General features: G+C 41.0%; 1 protein-coding gene across 8 annotated transcripts in view; it reads right to left on the bottom strand.

Moving 5' to 3' along the window:
- Positions 1-23,519, bottom strand: part of TRAF3IP3 (TRAF3 interacting protein 3) — a 33,626-nt gene extending 10,107 nt beyond the window's left edge. Inside the window, exons 1-10 of one of the 8 annotated variants that reach the window (XM_053393463.1) lie at positions 23,247-23,519; positions 14,922-14,997; positions 12,202-12,604; positions 10,839-10,974; positions 10,411-10,468; positions 10,224-10,248; positions 9,330-9,359; positions 7,301-7,396; positions 3,695-3,766; positions 1,644-1,784 (exon numbers count right to left, since the gene is read on the bottom strand). In XM_053393463.1, coding sequence (XP_053249438.1) covers positions 1,644-1,784; positions 3,695-3,766; positions 7,301-7,396; positions 9,330-9,359; positions 10,224-10,248; positions 10,411-10,468; positions 10,839-10,974; positions 12,202-12,543 — 900 coding nt within the window. In that variant the 5' untranslated portion in view covers positions 12,544-12,604; positions 14,922-14,997; positions 23,247-23,519. Of the gene's footprint in view, positions 1-1,643; positions 1,785-3,694; positions 3,767-7,300; positions 7,397-9,329; positions 9,360-10,223; positions 10,249-10,410; positions 10,469-10,838; positions 10,975-12,201; positions 12,605-14,921; positions 14,998-16,318; positions 16,696-17,284; positions 17,502-17,921; positions 18,037-22,851; positions 23,006-23,246 lie in introns of those variants that run through there. The other 7 variants (XM_053393466.1, XM_053393461.1, XM_053393467.1 and 4 more) reach the window with 7 other exon arrangements.
- Positions 23,520-25,896: the final 2,377 nt, after the last annotated feature.

Below are 25,896 nucleotides of genomic sequence, written 5' to 3'. Positions count from 1 at the left end.
TTGCTCCACTAGCAATCTTCTATTTTATGCCATATAGCTTTCCATATGGTGCCATCTAGTGGAGATCTGAAGGGCCAATCCAGATAATACATTTAATATTTGATCACATTTATGTATCCTTCATTCTTTCCAAAAACAAATAGCACAAGCAGGTTCCCAAACTGGACTAGGACAATGTGGAGGATGGAAGCGAAGTCTTCCCTTATACTAGAGGTAGCCAATGTGGTTCCTTCCATATTTTTTTTTCTTGGACTATCTAACTCCCATCAGCCAATCATGGGCAATGGTAGAGAGTGATGGGAGTTGGTAGTCCAAAAAATAAAAATCTGGAGGGAACCACATTACAACCCCTGCTCTATATGATACTTTCCCAATGAAAAATTACCCTCTAAAACTGCTGCAGAAAATAGCTGCTCCAAAGGGCAAGAGGGATAAGGCCTTTTTCTCTTTGTGAGATGGTGCATGAGGAATAGGTTAACTCTCCTCCCCATGTGGCTGCTGGACAACCAGTTTTCAAAGACATAAAAGGTCTGCAATGTGGCCAGTCACTGTGCACATGTGTGTCTGTGTTAGTTATTATGTTGGGCTCTATTTGGGATCTGTAGAATACTGAAGCTTTGCTGAAAATTAATTCAAATGATTGATAAATGCATTCATTTAATAATGTGGGATTTTATTTAGCGCTTTTCTCTCCTTTGTGCAGTATTGTATACTGCGAACAGAACATTTAAAAATAAGTACAGTAAGATGCCTTGGTTGTGTTCACAGTCCTGTTTACTGTGCACACGTCATTCCAAGCACTGGGTTTTTAATCCATGTTCACACCAAGTTATCCAAAATGCATTTGCATCCTGTACAGTGGTATCTCAGAAGTCAAACAGAATCTGTTCTGGAAGTCCGTTCAAAATGTTCAGGTTTGTGGCATTCGGGAGCCAAAACGTTTGACTTGCAAGGCGTTTGGGATCCAAGGTATGACTGTACCTTGTTTCAAAAATGCTGGTGTTTGATGCATTGTTTCTCAAACCAGATTCACAATGACTGGAGTCCTTAAGCCTATGAAATACATCCGAAAACCCAAACAACTTAAGCACACTCTAAGGAGGTAATGTGAACACACCTCTTGTTGGAGCTTTAGGTAGAGAAAAAGTAGCAGAGGTGAGATCTGAGCCAGAGAATGCCTGATTGGCTCAAGTCTTTTAGTAAGTATACTGCACCAGCTTAATACTTTCTGAAGGTACATAATTAACCACCCACCACAGAAAGACATGTGGCTGCTTTGCAGAGTTGTTACACATGTTACCTGAAATAACCTCCTTGTACATGGCGTGGGGTAATAACATGCTTAGCGGGGTAAAGAAAAGCCTGTGGAAGTTGGTGTAGTGAAGGCAGGCAAAATCCCCACCATGCTCTTTCAACTGAGCAATGTGGTTAAGGTTATGCTTCAGGCAGACCTGACCACAATGATGCAGCCAAGTGGTTATTCTCAGCAACCGTGCTCCAAAAACACATCTCTCACATTGCTCTGGAGCTTCAGCCTTGTACTGAATGCACAACAAAATTCCTGCATGTATGTAATGATGGAGCATGTTGTGTAAATTGCTGCCCAATCCTGTCCTCGTTCCAGGCTGAAATTCCACACCTACCTGGGCATTCTGGAGCTGCCCTTCCACCTGCAGTTTCTCCTCAAGGAGTTTCTGAAGAGACTCTTTCGCTTTCAGCTCATAGTTCTGCTTTTGGTCTTCCATCTCCAGCAGAATCCTCTTTAAGCTCCACTTTGAGTGACTCTAAACAAACAAACGGAGAACTGAAGAATAATGCCCAATTTAAAAATATTAAAACCATTACGACCCATAGTTCACCAAAGTAGACAACATGCCCTGGAATTTTTTCACACTGGGCAATTATTAAACCCATTTGCTAGAGAATGTGGATGTGCACACACTCCCATTTACGCCGCCATTAAGAAGCAGAGGTTCTCCGTTTAATTGGATCTTTAATTGGTTTTAAAGTACAGTGGACCTCGAGTTACGTACCACTCTGGATACGTAACTTTCGGGTTGCGAACGCGGCAAACCCGGAAGTGTATACTTCTGGGTTTTGCCACGCACGCATGCATAGAAGTGCTCTGTGCGCCATACGCATGTGCCGAAACACTCTGTGCGCCATGCGCGTGCAGAAGCAGCGCCTCCAGTTATGGACTTTTCAGGTTAGTAAAAGTAATTTAATTCGTATCCGGAGGGTCCACTGTCCCAGCACATGATGGAAAAGGGTTGTAACAACATACTGCGGAATATACCAGTTACATGGATCAAAGGTTTGAATTGAGATAAGATTTTCTTTGGCCTGAGATGGTTGGGGAGAGGGAAACCCATGGGTTGTTTATTCTAAGCTTCTTTTATATATTTATGATTCAGCAACCCTCTCCGGAATATAATATAAAGAGATATTCATAAGTGAGGAAGGGACGTTGGGGTAATATTGATATTAACAAGGAAAAATGGAAGCCGCGTGTGATCTGAAATGAAGGAGGGGGAGGGGAAGCTCAAGTATGACTATGTTGGAAAGACCATGTAATTCCCCTCACCTCCGTTTAAAAACAATAGACAAGGAAAAAGAGACTGAGATTTGTGTGTGCTACTGACGGAATATAATCTAAGATAAAGTTTAATTGGGCCATAAATCTCTTGCTGGAAGGAAAAGAATTTGGGGGCTGTGATTAGAACGCCACAGAGATTGGAAAGTTGGAAAGGAGATTTGCGACATGTTTTGCTAGTGAGACAGAATGGTTTCGAGCAGACTGTTGCCTGTTCTGAGACACCAAAGCAAGGGACGGAGAGATAAGAGCTCTGAGAAACTTCAAGATTCAGTTCCGCCCCAAGCCATGATGGGAGAAAACAACAGCTAGGAAGTGAAAGAGACAACACCATATATGGACAGAAGGAATCTCCAAGGACATAACGGTTTTCACACACAGGGCAGAATAAAAGATAATAGTTTGAGTTCCTCACTGGAAGCTTTATAAATTTATATATTGTAACATCACGAACAGAAATCATTAATTATGTAGTAGCTGTTGACTAAGGGATTATTATAATAAGAGAAATGTAACTGGCATTAATTAAGATTATGGAAAGCAGTGATATAAGATCGGAAATGCACTCAAACCACCATGCAGGGAGCCACGTTAACAAAAATGTATTAATTGGAAATTGATTGGTTTTTTGATAATTGTATAATTTGGGAATTAATTGTTATTGTTATAATTTGGCTATTATTGGGGGTATACTGGAAAAGAAATTTTTAAAAAGGGGGGAGAAAAAAAAGGTTGCCCACGTGATCTAGAGCATGGCAATGTTATAACAGAATTGGAATCTCTATGAGGGAGTCAAGTAGGTCATGCCCAAGCACTCATCTCTGAAACACAGAGCAGCCCCAAGAATACAAAGACTGGCCGTTCCTGGCATAATTATGAAAATTCTCTCAGAGGAGAGAAACAGTCCTTCGTTTTTGAGCCAAAGATGATTACATTATATTATAATTATTATATATTTATTTATACCCCACTTTTTCCCCTGACAGGGACTCAATGAGGCTGACAGCTAAAAACAGCTAAAAACATTTTAACTTTTTTAAAAAACAACAACCAAACATTTATAGAACTGATACAACGTTAAAACAATTAAGAATATGTTACCTGGGTGCAAGTCTGCAATTGATTCTCCAGGGCACTCAGCCTGCACTTGAGTTTGTCTTCATTTAGCTGACCCTAAGAGGAGGGCGGGGAAAAGGTTGGAATTTTACATCCTCAACTTCCAAAGATTTGTCTAACAAACAAACAAAGAAGAAAAAGAACCCACGTCCCCATATCCCTGTGCCCTGGTTCACTCATGTTTTCCAGAGTTGTTTTTTTGTTTTTTGCAAAATATGAGCAATTCAGCTGAAATAATGGCAGTCTGGAAGTGCCTCTATCTCCAGCACTCCCTAGTTATTTGTATCTATGCATTTTATCACTGTCTTATTGAGAGTGACTTGGTGCATCACAGAACAGGGTTCCTGGACCTTTCGTCGTTGGGTGGAAGCCATCTCTTGTGCTGAGGAGAACATTTCAATAGGTGCTGCTTTCCTTACCACTGCAGAGCCCTGTCATGACAAGGCGTACCTTCCAGAATCTCCTCTTCTAAACACCTACCTAGCAAAGTACTGCACACCAAACCTGAGTGGAGCATTTCTTAATATGCAAGCGATTAAGCACAAAAACGGTGGCTCAGATCCTTAAGAAATGCCTCTGTGCATTAATCCAATGTGCAAAATGGCAAATCTGCTTTCCAAAGAGCAATGCTTAAAATTAATGGAGCTGGTGCCTAGGGCAGCACCCCTTGAAACACCAAGGAAAGGGGATTTTAGGTACTTGAGTCTCCTAAGGCATGGTAACAAACTAGTGCTTCCACTTGTGTCCAAAATGGGCTAACAACACCTACAAAGAGGTACTATGTTGCAGCAGACTTTCAGTACCACCACACGATCCTAAGGCAACAGAGAGACATCACATTCACAGGGCATGTCTGCACTGGAGAATTATCTAGCTGTTAATCCACTTCTTCCCTCGTTCAAATTAGATCACATGTGTATGAGGAACAACTTTGGTTTTTCCTGTTCATACCAGTAGGTGTTCTCTTTTGTGTTTGTCCCCATCTTCCAAACTGCTGAATCTATTATGCAAATTCTATTATGCCTATTAGGCACAGACAGGGCATGCCCAGATAGCTGTGTGCACAACTTGGGGGCTGTTTTTTAAATCTCCCTGTCCAGGAAGTGTGCAATAGCATACAGTCAAGGAACTGTAAATTCTCAGCACCCAATTTTGTTCAAATCTGAGAGATATGGAAGGCTATGCTTCTCCATTCAAGAGCACTCCAGAAATAATTGTCTGCATAGCTGGAAAATAAAATTAAAAGAATCATAAATTGTCAGCACACACTTTTCAGATTAATGGTGCTGCTCAATAGCTGGTGTGCAAATATTTAATGCTGTTTGCTTGTGCAGTTTTCTGGTTGTGTGCAAATCTGAGGGATCAAAAAGAAAAGAAAAGAAAAGAAAAGAGCATGTGGTCCCTTCAGGAGTGTGCTGGACATAGTTATGAGCATCGCTAGGAAAGAAATTAAAGGATGCTACAGGACACTAGCCTATAGGTTTCCAGAGGAGCCACATAGCCATTTCCAAATCAGATTTATTTCTCTTCTCTTATTTGGAAGCAAAGGGGTGAAAGCTTCCCCCCACTTACACTCCTAATCCTGACTCTGTGCCAACTGCTTATTTCTTTAAAAATCAAACATGGCAGAACAAACTACAAGACAGGCATCACATCAAGTTTGCTCCTTAGACATTTTGAGGCACTGAAAATGTTAGATGCCACCTACGGTTTTAAAGAGGCTCTTGTTTTTTAATTAACTCATCTCTCATCTGACATTTGCCGTGCCAAATCTCAAAGCTTCCAATCTGTGTTTATTTTTGAAATCCCAGCAGCAGGCTATTTGTTCCTCTCCAGAGGTAAGCTGTTAAGGCAAAGGCTGCAGTGGAAAACTATTTTCTACAACATCACTGCTGAGAGGTGAAGTGCAAACCCACCTGTTGCTAAGATGAGGTTTCAGAGACACTTCCTGCCAGCGAGGGTGTCAAGCTATTTTTTCCTCTTGAAGCTTGACTGAAGTCTTTCACAGAGGAAGTCTCAAACCACAAAAGCATCAGACTGTACATATTCTTTGGCATTTCTCGTCTGTCAGAGCTCTTGCTGATCTTATTTTTGGGCAAACTACTTTGCATTGCTTTTCTTTTTTTAAACTGCCTGCAGCATTTTAGGGGCTTAACTTTAAATGCTGCCTACCTGTCCAACTGTGAAAAGCTGTTTAGGCTGTAGAGAGGACCTAACATTTTGTGGGGCTTTGGGGCAGTACAATAAGACCAACCTTGCTAACAACCCAAACACATTTCTTTCATCCCATAAAAGGATGTGCTTTTACTGGTCTGGCGGTTTTTCAATATGATCCCTGCTGAATCCACAAAAACTTGATTCCTCCTCTCAAAAGGGTGATAAAGCCTGTCTGTATGGCTCCTATAGGCACCTATTTGCAAGTGGCCAATGATATTACCGCAGAAAAAACACATGCACTACAATAGCCCGGTACAGAAATGGCCTGCTATTTAAAAGATCGTTTCCTTGTTTTCGGAAACCATTTCCCCCTCACCTCAACAGAGTGAGTTCCCACTTCTAGTAGACCTACTAACACTGACTTAAAATTTAAAAACTTGATATAAAATGAGCACAAATGTTCTCCCGCCCGCTGCCCCACATGAAGGCACTCCACCGTGGAGCAAGATTCCTACTCTCTGGTTATCTAGTCTGATCATAGTGAAACAAGGATTGGAGTCACTAAAGTGATACTGGGCAAAATCACTCTCAAAATGTGATACTTCTCTGAAATACTGCAGTGTCAGTGAAAGGCCCCAGGTCTGCTGAAATTTCCTTTTTTGTGAGCCTTGTTTACACACTATGGACAAATGTGGTGGCACATGAAGCACTTGATCGGACAGACTTACACAAGTCTCAAGCACTTAAAATGCATTTTCTAATTTCCAGGGTGCTAACTCCACCACCTTGAATCATGGTAATAAAAATTGGGTTTTTTTTAAATTAAGTTTTTCAAACAGAATAAAAGCCAGGTAAGAAGGAAGCAGAGAAGTGGGATAGGAAGGAATAAATAACAATCCTGATATTCTGTCAGTCTGAACCATGCTTATAGTTTCTAAGTCCATAGCTTTTATCTGAAACACCTGATGCTTTTATGCATTTCAAGCTTTGTTCTATGGAAAGCAGATAAGTCGTTTTTGCACACAGGGTCAAGTTGAGCATTGGTGCATATGAGTGCATGGCTAAATCTTAAGCGTACTTACCAGGAAACGTGCAACTCATATTTGGAATGTGGTACTTTTCTTGTCCCTCTTGTAGATGCCTAGAAAGGGAGATTCTTGGCAAGCACACCTTGTCACAACAGAGCACTGCACCTACTGAAATTGTCTCTTCTGGACAAGGAATGACCTGGCCTAAGAATGAAAGGTCCAGGAACCATGTTCACTGATGCATCTGATCACTCTGGGTAAGATAGTGATAACATGTGTAGGTGCCTTGTCCTTACTCCTCTACCTCCTGGTAAACAGCAGCATTATGGCAAATCAGAGATCAGGTGAGTGTCACCACCCCACCCTGTCACCTGCTATAGATAATCTCAGCATGGCTAATCAGTACCTTCCAAGACTTTTCTGCCGCTTGCAGCAATGCGGCAAAAAGTTCCTGTAAGATGGCCATCTTCTGCTTCAGCAGTAGCTCCCGATGAAGTGCCTCCTGAAAAAAGGAAAGGAGGAATCAGGCTCAGCAAAGTGTGCAAAATGTGTACTTATTCCCCAATGCATCCACACTATACATTTAAAGCACATGGCTTCCCCCAGAGAATCCCGGGAACTATAGTTTGCCCCCAACAGAGCTATAATTCCCAGCATCTTTCACAAACAACAGTTCCCAGGATTCCTTGGGGGAAGTCGTGTGCTTTAAATATATGCTGTGGATGTCACACCCATCTGCTGTGTCAGTAATGAGGTTTCCCTTAATCTCCCAGTAGAAATTGCTGCCAGGCTGGTTCAGAACAGCTTGACTGCTTCACACAAAAGAGGCACCCTGCATTGCCAAATCTCTTCTGGGGCTCTGATTCTGCACATGCTCTCACACCAGCTTCCCGTAAGCTGGCTATCAAACTGCATTTGTTGACCCCATTGCTCGCAAGGGGCCACCTTTAAACCACAACTCTTCCCCTCTATCTTCTTCACTTATCTGTGCCTGAGATGCCATTTCCTGCACACCACTGTTATCATTCCTGTTAGGCTTTCAGAAGGAAATCCCAGCGTTGCGTTAAGATCAGACCGCTGGTCCCTCTAGCTTGCCCTTTCCAATGACTGTCAGAAGCTTTCTAGGTTTTCAGACCTTTCCCCACCTCCAAGGACTAAGGCTGCTGCTCAACAGAGCAACTTGTAGACTTCAGTCCTCGCATGTGAGTAAGTCCCACTGAACACAAGTGGGTTCACTTCTGAGTAGATACATAAACAATCATACTGCTCAACAATAAATTGGATGGCATTTTAATGACTGGTTGATGAAACCTGTGCAAAACTGCAGATGATGATGATGATTAAAAAATGTGGTTTTGCACTAGCAGAAAGCACTTACTTGCAACTAAAGACAAAGGGACCCCTGACTGTTAGGTCCATTTGCAGACTACTCTGGGGTTGCGGTGCTCATCTCACTTTACTGGCCAAGGGAGCTGATGTAGAGTTTCTGGGTCATGTGGCCAGCATGACTAAGCTGCTTCTGGCGAACCAGAGCAGCGTATGGAAACACCATTTACCTTCCCACCGGAGTGGTACCTATTTATCTACTTGCACTTGACGTGCTTTTGAGCTGCTAGGTTTGCAGGAGCCGGGACCGAGCAACGGGAGCTCACCCCGTTGCAGGGATTTGAACTGCCAACCTTCTGCCGCCACCCGTGTCCCCTCGCAACTAGTTATTGTTAATCCATCCCTGCAACTCTCCATGTACTACAGCTTCCTATGTCCTCTACAAAGATGCTTCTGATGGTAAGGGGACCTTCTAGAACAGCAAGGATACGGCAAGGAGTTATGCAGTAGGCAGGGAGAAGTTGGCTTTGCATGAATAGAACATCTAGCTCAGTATTGGACTTTCCAGGCGTTCAGCCTCACCTCACCTAAAGATGCTAGGGATTGAACCAGGGATGTACTGCAGGCAAAGCAATTAATTACATTTTAAATAATTTAAACTTTATTTTTTAAACCTGCTGCTTGATTCACGTGGGGTGGGATTTTTTTTTTAAAAAAAATACTTTAAAATATTATTAATCCATTAATCTAACTGTCTGTTTTTATACTTAACATTATTGGTAATCCAAATGTCCAGGAAAATGGGTGGCAGCCTTTACCTGGTGAAAATATGCACAAGGCCTCAAGCCACACACTAACTTTTCTCCATTGGTACTGCCTTCAAGGTGTCTGCTAAGGCACCAAATGTGAGGAAATGTTTGACTCTAAATAATGCTTTTGTCAAGACTCTGAGAGCAAAACCAAAACCTGTCGACAGAAAATCTGAGGTAATTTTGTAATTGGTGCATGTCTCATTTACAGTTATGGTCCTATCGGAAGGATAGAAGAAATAAAAAAGTCCTGGCACAATCCTTCTTGAAAAATGTCCCAAATTAGTGTTAATTACTCACCTTGAGGTAGTTAGAAAGTTGAATAATCTCCTGAAATTGAAATAAATGGATTTAAAGTTTGACTTGAGTTGAACATGGGAGCATTAGCGTATGTCAAGGAAATTAAACAGACACTATCAATCTGCAAGCCTCAAAATGAAGCTTGTATTCTTGGCAAGATAACAGAAAGACCAAACATTCAGTATGTTTAGGCTATGGATACTGGTGGGCATTCCAAAGGTAAGGGTACTTGATAAGAAAGATTCAAGGCAAAGCCTTCTATGATACAAAGGCAGCTCTTCCCAGCTTGGTGTGCTTCAGATGTTTTGGACTACATCTCCCATCAGTTTGGTGGGAATTGTAGCCCAAAACATCTGGAGAGGAGGCTGATTTGGAGAATAATCCACAATTGGCTGCAACACAGTGATATGACCTGCCCAGGTTTATCCAAGATGAAAGTCACTGTATGGCTCAGTGGCCCTTAACAATTGCCTACCCTGCGACGGTTTTGAAGTCCCAGACAGGCAGCAGAAAAGGAAAGTCTCATTATATGTTTAAAAAGCTCACAAGGAAGGGAACTAGAGGTCATCCAACTCAACCCCAACCCCATCAAAATATAATATAAGCTGTTTTCTTTGAGAAGCTTTCCAGAGCTTAGTCAGTATTTTTAAAGGATTTCCAAAACCCAGTTTCAAATTGGTATGATGACACTGTGGTTGTTTTGCAATCCCAGGCAGGCAGCAGAAAAGGAAAGTTTTACTATAAGATAAAGTGGAAACACATGTACGGGTTCGTTTGGGCAGCTTATAGTCTTTACCATCAAAGATATTTTATCTCTAGGATCTGGTTTGTGCTGCTACACAGAGTATATTAATGTCTTAAGACAATAGGTTTCACATTTCTTGTATTCCGTACCTTATCTAAAACTGCTGTTCCACAACTGAAAAAGAAAAAAGGAGAGGACTGTGTCAAAAGAGGATGTGCCACTATTGCAAAGAATGATACTGTAGGAAAGAGGTAAATGATCAAGTGTCTAGTGAATAGTATATATAGGTAATCCTCAAATGTGTCCATACAAAAAACAAACAATGTGCATCCTTACTCTGTCTGTTGGCCTGAGCTTTTCTTTACTGTACTCAACTCATCTGTGGTTTGGGTACCTGTAAAAACACAAAATGAATAAATTCCATATAACTCCTTTCAACAATGGAAAGTAAAATATGATTGGACATATTTATTTTGCGTTTACGTATGCTGTTTATTTATGAAAGGAACAGCAGAGGGGGGAAATATTTCCATTCCAGAGTCTTTGAAATGGAAACGTTTGCATCTTAATGGCAACATTTTAATCATGTTTATGGGAAATAAATCCCACTGTGTTCAGTGAGGCTTATTCCTACCTAAGTGGACATTTGAAGTCTTGCCATTATCTGAAAGAATGTCCAACCAATTCAAATGGAATCATGTAAAATTTAGAAATAAGTTGCATACTAGTTTTTGCTAAACTGATTTCAAAGTTTGCAGTCTTACCTTTACAGGTTGTGTAAACTTTCACAGTGAACATGTTTTTGGGAGAGGAGTTCAAGTTGCCATGTGCAAAAGTGTCAGTGAAGCTATGCTGCACAGATTTGGTATGAAGCTGAGAGGTACAGTTATCCCCAGACTCCTGAAACAAAGTAAGAACATGTCTCTCTTCAACATATTGGTCTCAAGCTTGAGTAATGATGTCATGTCTTATAGCCACATTGAAGTAGAATTGGGTGGTATTAGTGCCAAATTACCTCTAAATTGCCCCAGGATCAGATTGTCTGCCCATGGAAGGATGGGACTTAAAAAATAAAATAATTAGAGGAAATGAACCATTTAAGTGACAAAATAGCACTACTTTGCTATTAAAGAAAACAAAACACTGTCGTCATCACCAGTAATTGAAGCTTTCCGACTACAAGAACAAAAACTGAAAATTTATGAAAGCTATTCAGGGGCTAATTTATTTATTTGAAATATTTGTTTTGATTCTTTTATTTCCAAAACGTAAAAACAAACAAGAAGAACAACAGAGTTACATCTTGTAATTATTAATAGGAAGTAGTATGTTTAACATCGACTCCTTCTTAAGTAGTAAGCCCTGTGTGTAAGATCCATTGGCAACTTGGAAATTTCAGTCATCACCATCTTATAGTTTGTACTTAAGTCTCTTTCCCATGATCTGAATAAAAGCTTTGATAAATAGCTGTTTGATTTGTGTATGAGGTAAAATCATACCACACTATATAATAATCAAATATTTTAGCTTTGCCCTTAGCTCATTCAAGTTGGTAAGTCATTTTCCCCCCCTGCCATGGCTATTTGAAACATTTATATGCCACCGTTTATCCAAAGATATCTAAGCAGTTTAACAAAAGATAAAACCAGAGGCTATTCATGACTAATCCCCCAGCCTTGATCAACAGGAAGTTATAAAACATCAGGAGCGGCCTCAGTTAGAACTTTGATACAGCTAACTCAAGTATGTCCACACTGATGGGCAATGGCACTCCATCAGGGTTCAAAAGAGGGGATATTCCCAGTCCTATCTGGAGCTGCTGGAAATTGAATCAGGGATTTCTACCACTGAGATACAGACGTTTCTCAAGGAAAATGGGCCACTGAAGTCACTGAGGCCACATTTGTATCATTCATCTAAAGCACTGTTATACCAACTTAACAACCATGGCTTCACGCAAAGAATCCTTTGAACAATAGTTTGCGATAGATGCTGAGAAAGACCTCCATCATCTCATGGAGCTACAATTCTTTGAGTTGTAACAATCAATCTCTCTTCACAGGGAATTATGGGAAATGTAGCCCTGTGCGGGGAGAAAGTCCCATTGCCCTTATGTTCAGATATTACCTGGTTAGTAGGCAATGATCTCAGATATGCTGATCTCTCCCCTAAATCTCCAGGTCTGTTCTCAGGAACCAGGGACATGTCTGTGCCAGGAGTCAAATGCACTTCCTTCCTTCCTGGCCCTTCCATTATTAAATTTCTTCTTCTGAGGATCACTTTTTCTCGGCGTCTTTGAAGTAGCTCCTTGGCTTCTTTGCTCTGGCGTTTATCTGTGAGACGGCATGTGGTCCTGTTCCTCCTTCTGCGCAGGGTTTCTCGCTTTTCCTGCCGGCGTTCATATTTTTCTTCATAACTTTCATGCCTGGGGCCACGCCAGCCATGGGATTTGAAAATCTCTTTTATCATACTGATGGCGCAAGACACGGCAGTGCAGAGCACTTTCCAAATACACTTGAGAGTCACCTTCCTGGGGAAACCGTGAGAACAGAAGTTAGCAGGATGTTAGGCTGTGGGAGATTTCTGTATACAACAATACACACAATGTATCTATGGAATAGGATGCAATTGACCCCAAAATGAAAACGTTTTTTCATAAAATCAAATATGCTTTCATGAGGGCAGGGTAACTAAATTCTGAGCTTCTGGAAGATGAAGCAAACTATACTGTTCATATCATATTGCATATTGTGGAAATTTTACTGCTTCACTTGAGCAGGGTTATTTTAAAAGCTCCAGACCTTACTGTTCTCCTGTTATTCAAGTCTTTGGTGATTTCAACAACATGTGGGAAAATCCTAGAATAATATTTTAGAAGAGGATCATTCATCTAATTAACCTTCCCATTCACCCCCTCCCCCAAGTTTTATGCTGGACCAAAATGCAAATTCCATGGCTTTTTAAAAACGCATGTAATTTTTCATTTTTCCAATGAAACTAAAATTAATCTACTACTAAAATACAAAAGAAATCCAATGTAGTGCCCAATATTTTGAGTATTTTTTTTTATCTCCCTGAAGCTCTGTAAAGCTTTTGAACTAGGAAAATCACTGGTAAATGCACACAGATATCTGCAATAGATGCAATTTTTGAAAGTGGGTTTCTTCCTCCAGATGCTTTTTGCATTTCACCTTCTGCTTAGGTTTAAGGGCTGCAGAGAGTGTGCTTTGCAGATTGCTTGGGAGTCATCAAAGGAACATCTAGAGATGACAAATTCTGAGGGCAAAGCTCACTGTAACAATGAGCAGGCATGCCACTGTTCCTTTAAAAAACCCCGCCACCACTTACCTCCTGTAGTAGCTTTACTTTCTCTGTTCTCCACACTGTCCAAAGGCTGTTGGATTAGGGATGCCATGTTCTATTGCTTAATGCTACACAGTTAAATATATTTATGTTCACTTTGAAGAAGGCTTACAAACTAAAGCCCGAAAACTGCAGCTAACGGCAGTTTTCTGTGTATATCAGACTTAATCCAAGTTACATAGGCAGGTTGTGCCAGAATTCAGACAGAAGAATGAATGCCTTTGTTTTGGCATTACCTTGTTACCCTGTGCCTATATAAAGAGTGAGTTGTTAACCTCCTCCTTCCCTCATTAAAATCTTGACGGCTCATATGTTACAAGTATGTACGTAATTTGTCCTAGGAGTCAACTATATGAAAGGATTCGGATCTTTGCTTTTCCATCAGAAATAGAAAACAGGGTAGTGGGGGTGGGGGAAAGGGAACCCAACAAACTTCAAAAAAACCCTTATCCATCCTTTAAGCCAGTGGGATAATCCCTGTGCATATTCTAAGAATGGTGGCTGGAAGGAGGATCATGTGAGCATGTTAGGCATTCAGGAAAGAAGGTTAGAACAGGAATGGCCTTACACTACAATTTAGTGGCTAGCAGAGCTTTATTTCTGTCCATACCCTCCCCAGTTTAACAGTTATCTAGCTGCAACAGTAAAAGGGACGCAGGTAGTGCTGTGGGTTAAACCACAGAGCCTAGGACTTGCTGATCAGAAGGTTGGCGGTTCAAATCCCCACGACAGGGTGAGCTCCCATTGCTCGGTCCCTGCTCCTGCCAACCTAGCAGTTCGAAAGCATGTCAAAGTGCAAGTAGATAAATAGGTACCGCTCCAGCGGGAAGGTAAAGGGCGTTTCCGTGCGCTGCTCTGGTTCGCCAGAAGCGGCTTAGTCATGCTGGCCACATGACCTGGAAGCTCCCTCGGCCAATAAAGTGAGATGAGCGCCACAACCCCAGAGTCGGCCACGACTGGACCTAATGGTCAGAGGTCCCCTTTACCTAGCTGCAACAATACGCTTGACCATGAGGACTAGGAAGCTGGAACTGGTTTAAAATGCAACAGCCAGGAGTTTAAGTGGAATTGCTTGCTGGGAGCGTAACTTGACAGTTTTGAGAAATGTGCACTGTTAGCCAGTTCACTTCCAAGCCCAATTCAAGGTGCTGCTTTTGATGCTTACAGCCCTTCAAGCTTTAGGTCGCAGGTACTTTAAGGACTGTCTAGTCTCATATCTACCTACCTGTCTCAGTTTTGCAATACTAAGCCTAGCTTGGTTAGCAACATGGCAGAAAGCGACAATGTGGGCATGGGAGAAGAAAACCAAGAGTAAAAGCGGACCAATGTGTGGCACCCAAGATGAAGAAGGAACCATAATCAGGGAAACAGGAGCAAAGGGCTCAAAAACTTTATTGCAGAAGGTTCTGTAGATTCCAAGTATCATTACTCACAGGTTCAGTGTGTGTTTCGTATGATCTGGTCCAATTCTTCCTGCAACCTACCTCTTTCTTGGAGTCTTGATTTCTGCGCTTGACCAATGTGGAGGACGGTTTCCGTGAACTGCGGAGGCTTCACCTACTGGGAATTAAACACATGGCAGTCAAGGGGACTGTTGCTTTATTTTGATCATTGGAACAGTTATATTACTTACAGCTCAGCAGCTTGCCAAGGGCAGGGAAGCACTCGCAACAGATGCTCTGCGTTGCAGTTTGAAGAGGGCAAGCAGAAACCAGGATGTATGGCTGTGGTTGCATACTTTGGAACCATCTTCACAGTGATGCTCAATTAATACCAACATTATTATCCTTTTGGCACTGGGAGAAAATCTTTTTATTCTTCCTGACTTTTAGCAAATCTATTGGGTCTGGCTTTTACACTGCTTTAAACTGCCGCTCTTGCTGTTTTGGGCTGTATTTTATTTTATATTGATGTTCTATTGTGTTATTGAAGGGTGATACAGAGGGATTGATTGTTAAATCACTCTGGAAACTATATGTGAGGGGAATAGGTTTCTTAAAACCTCTTAGCAACCTTAAAAACTACAGTTCCCAACATTCTTTTGGGAGATGTTCTGAATAAGGCTAGGACCCAAAGAACTATGAAGCTAGCTTTTGTAAGCCCAAGGGTTTACAGAACTTGCTTTTTTCAAGCAGCTGTCGCATGTAAAACTGCTTTTAAAACTGAGGGGTGTTTCAAAAGCAGTTCGTGAGAGATAAGGGAGGGGATCATCAGTTCAATGAAAAGTGAAAAGTTTTTTTAAAAAATCCGTTAGTATAGTGTAATGGCTCCTTTGTGAACATAAGTCACTCTTTGGATTCCGAGCTAACATGCCCAGACTTCCAGAAGTAATGGCCAGCACTTTCTGGCTGCAACAGCTATTCTTCATACAATGGAAAGTAAATACTCATGCTCTTTGATTTATAAGATATATATACATCTTCATAATGTACCACAAAAATCAAATGCATGAACTACTGCCAATGTATTGGAAACAATGGTAGCCCCCCCCCCCGCAAATACCATATGGGATTGTGATTCCAATTGGCATGGGGGAGGGGAGCTAAACCCTTCTGTCTATGCCATGGTCCTGCTCCAGCTTAGCCCCACCCCAAGGTATTAGTTAAAAACATAAAACTAGCCAAACTCTGTAACTAACATCACCTGTAGCTCGGCTCTTACAGAGGAAGGCAAAAATGCAATGTTCTCACACAAGCTAGGTACTCAATTATAAGTACACATCAAATGTTTGTATTGAAATTCAGGTTATTATCCTTATTTTAAAAATAAATAATCAACTTAAAAATAACCACTTCTTAATATATATATATATATAGAGAGAGAGATAAACACAATCCCTACCTACAGCCTCACCACACTGCAATAAAATAAGCACTGTTACCTCTTTGATGCACAGCTGGAAGATGTGTAAGGGAATGTAATTGGTGTCCATTGCACTCAGCTGCTTAAAAAGTCACCCCTCTCCCAGCTGATGCCTTTATCTCTGGCTGCAGCATTTTGATCTGACTACTCTGCAATGTCTTCCATCCAAGTCTGTGCTCTGGGCCTGCAGCTTACTAGGCTGTAGGACTCCTAGGCCTGCTCCACCAGGATAGCTTCTCTTTAGGTCAAAACCCCCATCACAGACAGGTGGGAGTCTGTCCCCTTGGCAGATGAAGCGATTCTCACCTCACTTCCAAAGTGAAGGTAAGAGCCCCATGTTAACACAAAGCAGAATGAAGGTGGGGTGCAAGGGGCTTCAAAATGGGGTGTACCATTCCAAGTTGCTGGTGAATTGCCTTCTGTTAAAAAAAATGTTATTGGGGCTTGCTTTTCTATTTTTTATGAATGCCATTTTTAAAAAAAATTATAAGCAGTTTTGCTTACGGCCTTAAATAAGTTGGAGACCTTTGGTGTGTTTTACAAGCAATCAACAATTTATAATAGTGCTGAAAATGATGATAATGTGGGAATGGGATAAAAAAAATGGGACAGCCCCCTCAAAGTCTGAAATGGTACAGTCCACTCTGCCAACCCCATTATTTTGTTTATATCCTGCCTTTTCATATTTAATGCCCAGGGCTATAATACTATATTTGGGGGCAAATATCTTCCACACTCAGTGTAGGGGTGGAGCATGTGCATTGACAATTTGTTTAAAACATTTCTATATAGTTTAAAAATTATCAGTTTGCCGTAGCTAACAAATATAAAAAACAGCAGCAAAAAGAAATCGCCCTAGAAAAAGAATCGCCTTGATTTCAATGTGTTAGGCAGTGCTCCGCCCCCCCAAAAAATGTTTAGGGGTACTGCATTCTCATTTTCCTACTCATATTGAAATACTGCCCCTCAATGAGGCCAAACTTACATTCACAAAATGTTTAGGGGTATGTGTCCCCCTGCGTCCCCCCAGGAAAAAAGCACTGGTGTGAGGTGAACATTATTTTAGGGGTTTCCTTCCATCTTGAATTGGCTTTTTGGTTGTGATTATGATTGCTAGCATTCCTAGGTCAGGAGCATCCCAGAACCTGAGATTTCAGGGCCCAACCCTGAGACCTGGAGGCGGCCCCTGATGGTGTCATAAGGGTGAGCCCTAGAGATGGAGATTAATTGGGAGAAGGGAGCAGAGGTGGGCTGACACCTCAGAGCATCAATACTGTCATTTGCAGCCAGGCCCTGCCAGGTTGAATATTATTATTATTAGTAGTAGTAGTACTCTTGCGCTCCACCTGGAGACTCTTCAGGTCAGACTTGATTGTCTAGCAACCCTAGTGACTGCACACATGGCAATTACAAAGCTAATAAAAAAACAACAACAACCACTTGTGGATATAAAATACCCTAGATAATCTGCAACATTACACGATATAGCTTTATAGGCTAAAAATCAAACAAAAGCCCAAATAAACAGAGGACTTTGCAAGCTTAAGAGCAGCACCATCTATTCTTAAAGGCAGATTTTTTTCCCCCTAAGAGAAAGACAACTTCAAAAATACTTTATCCACCTTTTTGAAACAACACCATTAGCCCACATATATATAGACTTGCAGTTTCAGAACGTATGAATCATTTGCTTCCCTTATCATGCAACCAGGAAGTAGAGACAAAGTGCTGCAGCAATGTGTGGAGGGATAGGTTGTGTCACACCATAGCAGCACAACTGGTTAATGGACTGGGTGAAGTAAGAGCAGTTGCCGTGTGTGACAGAGCTAGCCACAGGCCTCTCTGCTGCTGCACTTCAAGCATACTGTGCTTTATTTAGCAGATGTTTTAAGAAACTGACAAATTTCCCAGCATTAAGCACTTGGTAAATTGCCCATCTTCATTCCCTCATTGCTTGCCAGTCCAAAGGTCAGCTCAAATACAGCCGCAACACGTGGCTAATAACTATGGTAAATGTATTATTAGTAAGTATCCCATTTACCTGAATGGATAATTTATTAGAAATTATTTGGTATGTATTCCACATTTGTTCGTTTTTTATTGATTATCTAATATGCAGGTTGGTCTCTGTTATTTTTGTTTTCATTCATTGTATGTAATGTATTTAATTTTATTATTAGCTGACGAAGATTCATCTTTGAAACAGTTGACTTAATCTGGAAACACTGTTCTGCTTGTTTGCAGTTCATTATTGAATTCTACATACCCACCACTACAATACTGTTGGACAATATCTGTTGAAAGGCATTCTGCCTGCGTCGTGGTGTTCCCTGACAGCAGTTCATTACGTTGACTATTTCTTGTTTATGGATTTATATATACATTATATAATGATGTTTGAAATATACTCAGAGTCGCAAAGTGATTTCATGCTCTTTATTCAGCTCATAGTGGTGAGGAGGAATGAATGAATGTCCCCTCAAAGTATCTGCTTTATATACATTATTTACACAATGGGCTGCACATGATTGGCTAATTCCGGAATTCTACTGTAAGCCAATCATGTTGTGGATTCACTTCTATCTGGAGCATGATTGGGTGGTTCCTGCCAACCAATCATACTGCTGCATTGTTCTAGGACCAATCAGACTGCTGCATTCTGAATCCTATTGTTCTAGGACCAATCAGACTGCTGCCTTTTGGATCCTATTGTTCTAGGACCAATCAGACTGCTGCAGTTTGGATCCTATTCAACTCAGTACATAACAATGTTTATGATTTGTAAATTTTGGGTTATATTCTAACTACTACTAAAAATACATTTACCATACTTATTAGCCGTGTGTTGTGGCTGTATTTGAGAAGATTATTCTGTATTGCAACACAGGGGTTTTGTTTTAGTCCAAAGGTCAGTGCATATTGGATGCTAGGCACAGATGTATACCCACTGAAGATCCAGGGCCAAACTACACTTTGAGAATGGATTTCCTATCGCTTCTCGGCCTTTTGGCTAAGATCAAGTGTAGAGAATGGATTTCCTGAGGCATGGATTTTCTCTTTTAAACCGCCCCCCCCCCCCAGTCTCTTCTCCTCTAATAGGACTGGAGAAATAATGCTGGGGAAGTAGTTTTTTTGTAAACCTTCCCTCCCACTGTTTCCCAACCTCAGCTGCTCCCTCCTCAAGCTGCTGTTTTCTCTACTGAGGAAAAAAATAGAGGCACCCACAGTGAATGATGGAATGTGTACTTTGCTTAACTAATATTATTCAAAGCAAGCTTCACTCTGGATTTAGAAGAGACATGATTGCTGCCCACCAAAGAAGACAGCTGCCACACATTTTAAATACTGAATCCAATATCCCAGACCCTCCAAGTGTCCCTATTTTCCAGGGATGTCCCTGATTTAGAGAAGCCGTCCTGGTTTCCAATTTGATCCTGGAATGTCCCACTTTTCCATAGGATGTTCCTATTTTCATTGGTGAAATGTTGGAAGGTATGGAATTATCTGACTCCCAATCCGTTTGAAGGCAATCCTGTATAGGGAAGGATTTTTTTTACTGTCCCCCCCCTTATGTTTTTATATATGTTGGAAGCTGCCCAGAGTGGCTGGGAGAACCCAGTAAGATGTGTGGCGTATAAATAGTAAAATAATCATTATGAAATGGGACGTCCCTATTTTCCCTGGAGAAAGGTTGGAGGGTATGTTATTCAGGCCACTTCTGGCAGGAGCCAGTGAAATTAGGAAAATTCTATGATGAATGTATGTGTGATTATGCATGTGTATCTCAAAAAGCAAAGGCACTCCTCCCTATTATGTATCTCCTGTTTTGAGGTGCAATGCAATCTCTGTTTAAAAATAAGTATATGGTTGACTTCATTTTCAGTCTTTCTCTTGTGAAAGTATTTCCTTCTTAGATGGGAATAGTCTCTTAAAAACAACTGAAAGAGTTAACACAAAGGGTGGATAATTTATACATGACTTGAAACATTCATCTAGCCAACCACAGAAATGCAGGCTCACAGGATGACTTTCAAATGAATCATCTTTATCTCACATTTCATGACAACCTGAAATTATCAGGATCAGTATTGCTGGAATGATCTAAAAGGAAGACTGTAGTGCAGAAGAAGTGCCCTCCAGATATTATTGGACTCCAACTCCCATCATGCCCTGCCAGCATGGCCAGTGTTCATAGATGATGGGAGTTGTAGTACAAAAGTATCTGGAGGGCATTACATTGGCTAGACTTGCTGAGGGCTATGCTGTTCATGCACAGAACCCTACTGGCTACCTTGCTGTAGCGCAAAGCTTTCTAAACTTTTCACGTTGGCAACACACTTTTTAGACATGCATAATTTCGTGACATGGTAATTCAGTTTTACTAGCAAACCGGAAATTAAACTGACCCCTTTCCAGCCCCAGGAGAAGTGCAGGGAGCGTTCGTGCAACACACCTACACACTGCAGCCGACACACTATTCCTTGGAAAGATCTGCTGTAGTGTTAACTCTATCCAATATATATTATCAGTCCCTATTTCCCAGTTTAGCACTGCAGGAAATCTGCCTCTGGTGCAGTGAGAAACTGGAGGCAGATTGCACCTAGCAAAATTCATCGTGCTTGGATCTCCAATCTGCATAGGGTCTCTACCAAAACCTTTGCTGCTTATTGCTAGTCCAATGAGATAACATGAAGAATACCAAGATTAGTGAAAAAAGATTGTATCAAGGAGCCACAATAAGCAATATGTTTTGCCTTTTTAATTTTTATTCAGTAGGATTCCTTTTACTTGTATTCTTCATAACCTTTTTATCAAAAACCATTCAGGAATTTGTTCGTCATTTTCAACTCTTTCTCCCACTCACAGCCTGAGCACCTATCTTCTTCCCATACTGGACAATGCCATTGGCCTACTGGATAGCCTTATAAAGGTAAATGGATTAATACTACTACTAATAATAATAATTTATACCCCGCCCATCTGGCTGGGTTTCCCCAGCCACTCTGGGCGGCTCCCAACAGAATATTTAAAAAACAATGTATACAGACAGGGTTAAGTGGAAAGTCAAGGCATATGTTTGCGATTAAACTTCCTTCATAGGATTTATATCCTAAAAAACAGGATAGAAATAATTATAGGATATAATAAAGTATTAATTTAAATAACAGAAAGCTGCAAAAGCTGAACAAGTATCTGTCCTTGCTGGCTAGCTTCTTATCCACAACTCTGTTGTTATGACACGAGGCAGCCAATTGGTGGGATCTGCAATACGTGTTCCATAAGTTGTTCATTAATTGCCACCACATTTGATGTTCACAAATGATTAGATAAAATGGTAGAAATAAGCAATTCAGGTTTCGTCTCCCTGCCACTAAAATTTAATTGTTCATTTTTCTGCACGCACACACAATATATTCACATTTGCATTTGCCACATGGTTGTTAGACAGGCTGTCCTCTTTCTACAAAATTCTGACTGAATTTAATTCCATTTACTTTCTAGTATTGCAACACTGTACCAAAGCTCCTGCTTGAGGGCATGCAGTAAATAGGTTTGTTTTGCAATTTCCTTGCTTTTTTCTTGCATTCAGACTTTCTTTGCACATCTTGTCTTGGCACATTTTATGAGCCAAATACCTGGGCTGGACCAAGACATTTTGCTGTTTGAGGCAAAGTACAGGGTGTCCTTCCCTGAGCATTCCAAGCCTAGAAGCTTGGCAGCTAAATCTTTATTCAGCTTGGGTGATGGGACAGTGTCCTGCACAACATGTGAGGCAGCAAGTCGGTTCAGAGAGGCAAAGGCATGCCATGTAGCAAACACAGCTCTGTCCTCCAACAGAGGGGAATGGCCAGGCTTGTCTTAGCAGGAACAACCAAGGGCTGCTGCTGCTGTCCCCCAGTATCTGCTACCTGAGGCAGGTGCATCTCATTTCCTATTGGTAGGGGTGGCCCTGCAAAATTCTCAGGTGAGATATCCTGAATGAGATATGTTGCATTATTAACATTATCATCATCGTTAAATTAAATTTGTATACCACCCTATACCAGCAGGTCTAGTTATTTAACTGACACATTATTTCATCCTCATTCTCTTTTACTGGTTCCATGCCACCTTTTCCCTCCTCTATTTTCTGCCACGTCCAGTTTAGATTGAGAGGCAGCATGAAAAGCTGCTATTTCTGCTTGCTTGAAGAAATAATGAAAGCTGTGTGCCGTAAGTGTTTAACTGTCATAAAGGGGGGCGGGAAGGAGATAAAAGTATGGCGATCACCACCTCACTCCCTCTTAATGCCCACCACCACTGCAGTCATAGTTTGTTTGGTTTTTCCTGAGAGTTCCTTTTAAAAAGTGGAAGGTTCAGACATATCATGTAATTTTATACTAAAAATAACCAGTTCTTTATTTTCAAAATCAATCCATTTTAAAGTCTAAAACTAGATAATATTTTAAATAAGGATTTTGAAGCCCATTCAGCCTGGCATATGATTACTTCTGTACCCCAAAAAACTTATGCAACAGGTCCCCCCCCCCTGAGAGCTTAGGAACTACCTACCTTCTCCAGATGCCATTACTTTATTTTGTAGCTGCTTGGAAAAAACCTTAGATTAAAACCAGACTATGAAGAGGAGAAGTGCTCTCTTTATTTAACCCACAACACTGGGCACACTGCTGAGGCCTTTTAAGCACATTATTGGTTTCCTTCTTCCAGTCTTGGCCGAAGTATTTGCCTCGGATGAACACAGATGCCCTTTATCTTTCCCTTGCAGGCATGGTCGCATACACACCAGTTTAATCAGGGGAAGTAATGCCTGCTCATGTTATGGCTGCACGTTGTCAATTGTGTTGTCAGAGGCTCAAAAGCAAAACGTTCCTTTTTGTAGATTGTGTTTGCTTTCTATAATCCACAAACAAAAATGGAAGGTCATTACGAACAAGGGAAGTCCTTACCTTTGCTTTTCCATGGTGGGCCCAAGTGAACTCGACAAGATCCGAGAAGCCTGGCTCTTCACTTGCCGAGGCACAAGCGAGAAGATGCCCGTTTAGCTATCAAGTACTAACATGCTGCAACTGTCATTTTCATTCGGATGGCTTCACTTTGCTGCTCCGTTAAAAAAAGCAAAAAACAAAACAAAACAGGAACTATAAGCCACAACACTTTACCCTAGTTCCTCTCTTTCGCTGTCTCTCATTCTGGCTTACTCTGATATGACAAGGGAGGAGACAGGAAGCCCACAACTCTGCAAGCAGGTTCATGGTATAATAGTTTGACCTCATTGTGGTTGGGCAGTCAATGTATTTCTTTCACTATCATTGGGACTGCAGCAACAGTTCTTTGCTGAATTTCTGTTATCAGTTTTGGCGCCTTGAGCCTGTACTTCGTTCCAAGGGACTGTGGTTTGCACCCTGGAACCGAGTCAACCATGATATAATGGCATCAGCCATGATACCTTTTGGATTAAGAATTCCTTGATTTGAGAAGAAATTGATGTTCATCCATTCTCAAGCATTGTGACAGTCAAGCTTTTAAGGTGGCAGTAGAATAGTGGTTTCTTTTGTGAGCTTTCAACCAGGAAGTCCTCCATCATTCTGACTCCTGCCAACAATTCAATTTTTTTAAAAAAGATGTGCCCTTAGACTAGTCACTGTGGCCCATTGACCCATCCTGTATCTATAATACTATGAGCAACTTAAAGCACACTATAAACTTCCAACTTAGGCTGCAAGTGTTCACACTTTCCTGGGAGTGAGCCGCATTTAATACAGCAGGATTTACTTCTTCCTCTTCCTCTGCAGGTTGTTGGCAACACTGAAGATGGTGTCTGTGTTATGCCAAATTCTAGCTTGCTTGTTTGTTTAAATATTTATCCCACCTTTACTTACAAACACTCCCACAATTGCTAATGCTAAAAAGAACAGTAATGAAATCAAGACAACAACAAAAAATTTAAATTTAAAAAACCCAGATGAAATATAAATCACGACCATTGGTGCAAAAATTGAAGCCATAGCAGCAGATTATAAAAAATATTAACTAAGATTGGTTTTAAAGGCTTGGGGAAATAAATAGGCCTTTGGTGCGGAAAGGATATAAGAGCAGATGCTTTGCGAACTGTCCCGAGGAAAGTCAATAACTAGGATGTCACAACTGAGAGAAAAAAATAGCACAGACAACTGTTTTAGTAGATATTATTTTAATGTATGCCCTTAGTTAGAAGGCACTTTCCTTGGTGTACAATCCTACAGTAGTAGGTTGTGAGAAGTTGTAGGACAAGCATCTCACAGTCACAGAAGAGCCCAGTTCCCTCCATTGCATAATCCCATCAGTTTAATTGAAAAATTACTTGGGGACCGATTTGCAAGTTCACACCAACCAGTTCACTGTTTAAAGCAATATTCACCCGATGGATCCCATTATGTTACCTGTCATTCTTCCTACTATAAAAACACAATACTGATACTGAAAGAGAGGGCGAAGTCTACTGAAAACAAAGTCTAAGTCCAGTCATGAACATTGGAAAATGAACTCTAGAGGCAGAGCTTAGAAATGGCTGGCAAGAGTGGCAAACAAACAAGGTGATAACATTAGTATTGTAGTATTGTAAATATTAGTACTGTAAAATTTGGGGTGCTCTAAAATGAAGTGAGTCTTGATTTGATGGCATAAATAGGTGATATGGGAGTAGGAATGGGTGAAGATGTTAATCTGGTTTCTCTTGGCTTCTAATTTTCCAGTTTTCAGCTCAGTTCTTTACACTTCCAAGTCAATTTGCATTTTTTCAAAATAAGTCCTCATGAAAATTCATCAACATTTTTGTGTGAATTTTGCTTAATATAGGGCTTATCCATGCCTACCCTTTGCCCTGCTCTTTCCAGGCACAGGCCCGCACTTAAAAGCTCTGTCTCTGAGCAGAGTTTTTGCTAGGAATGCTCTGGAACAAACAAACAAAACAACTTCTGCTAATATAATGCAATTTTGTATCTTATTTTCACCAATAGATGTATTGTTATTCAGACTTTACCCTACTATGTGCATTTTTGTACACATTACTTAGCTGGAGAACTGCACCACAAAATTTGGAAAGTGTGAATTTTGAAGCATGGTTGTGTTTTAGTTTGCAAATGATTTCAGAGAGTGAGAATCGGGTAAGTTTGGCTAATCAAGTTTCTCCTCCATGCCTGTACAGCAGACAGGAAATTTTCCCAGGTTGCCACCAAACTGAGATTTTATTTGTTTTGATGGTGTCAGAAGGCAACGTATGCCTCTCACCTCTGACCTCACCAATAGGACAAATCATAGTTGTACAGCTTCAAACTTGTATTGATTTTACTGTGCCGGGGGACAACAGAACAAACCCTTTCATTTTCTAGGCCTTCCCTTCTTCTTTAAAATTCTTCACATTTTGCCATGAACCCATGCATCAATCCCTTTTGCACTGATTCATCTGGCTCTGTGTTCATCTGGGTTCAAATAGCAAGCTTTGCCCAACAATTTGTCTTCATTTCTCCACAGGCGCAGTTGGAGAAGCTTAAAATAATTTTGTTTCCTGATGAGCAAAGCTTTCAGGCTGCAAGTCTAACAATTTGCCTAAGCTAAGCC

This window comes from Podarcis raffonei, chromosome 6 (genome assembly GCF_027172205.1).
Source record: "Podarcis raffonei isolate rPodRaf1 chromosome 6, rPodRaf1.pri, whole genome shotgun sequence".
Classification (NCBI taxonomy): Eukaryota; Metazoa; Chordata; class Lepidosauria; order Squamata; family Lacertidae; genus Podarcis; species Podarcis raffonei.
The sequence above is the reverse complement of the archived record's forward strand: the minus strand, read 5'-3'. Positions and strand labels throughout refer to the sequence as shown.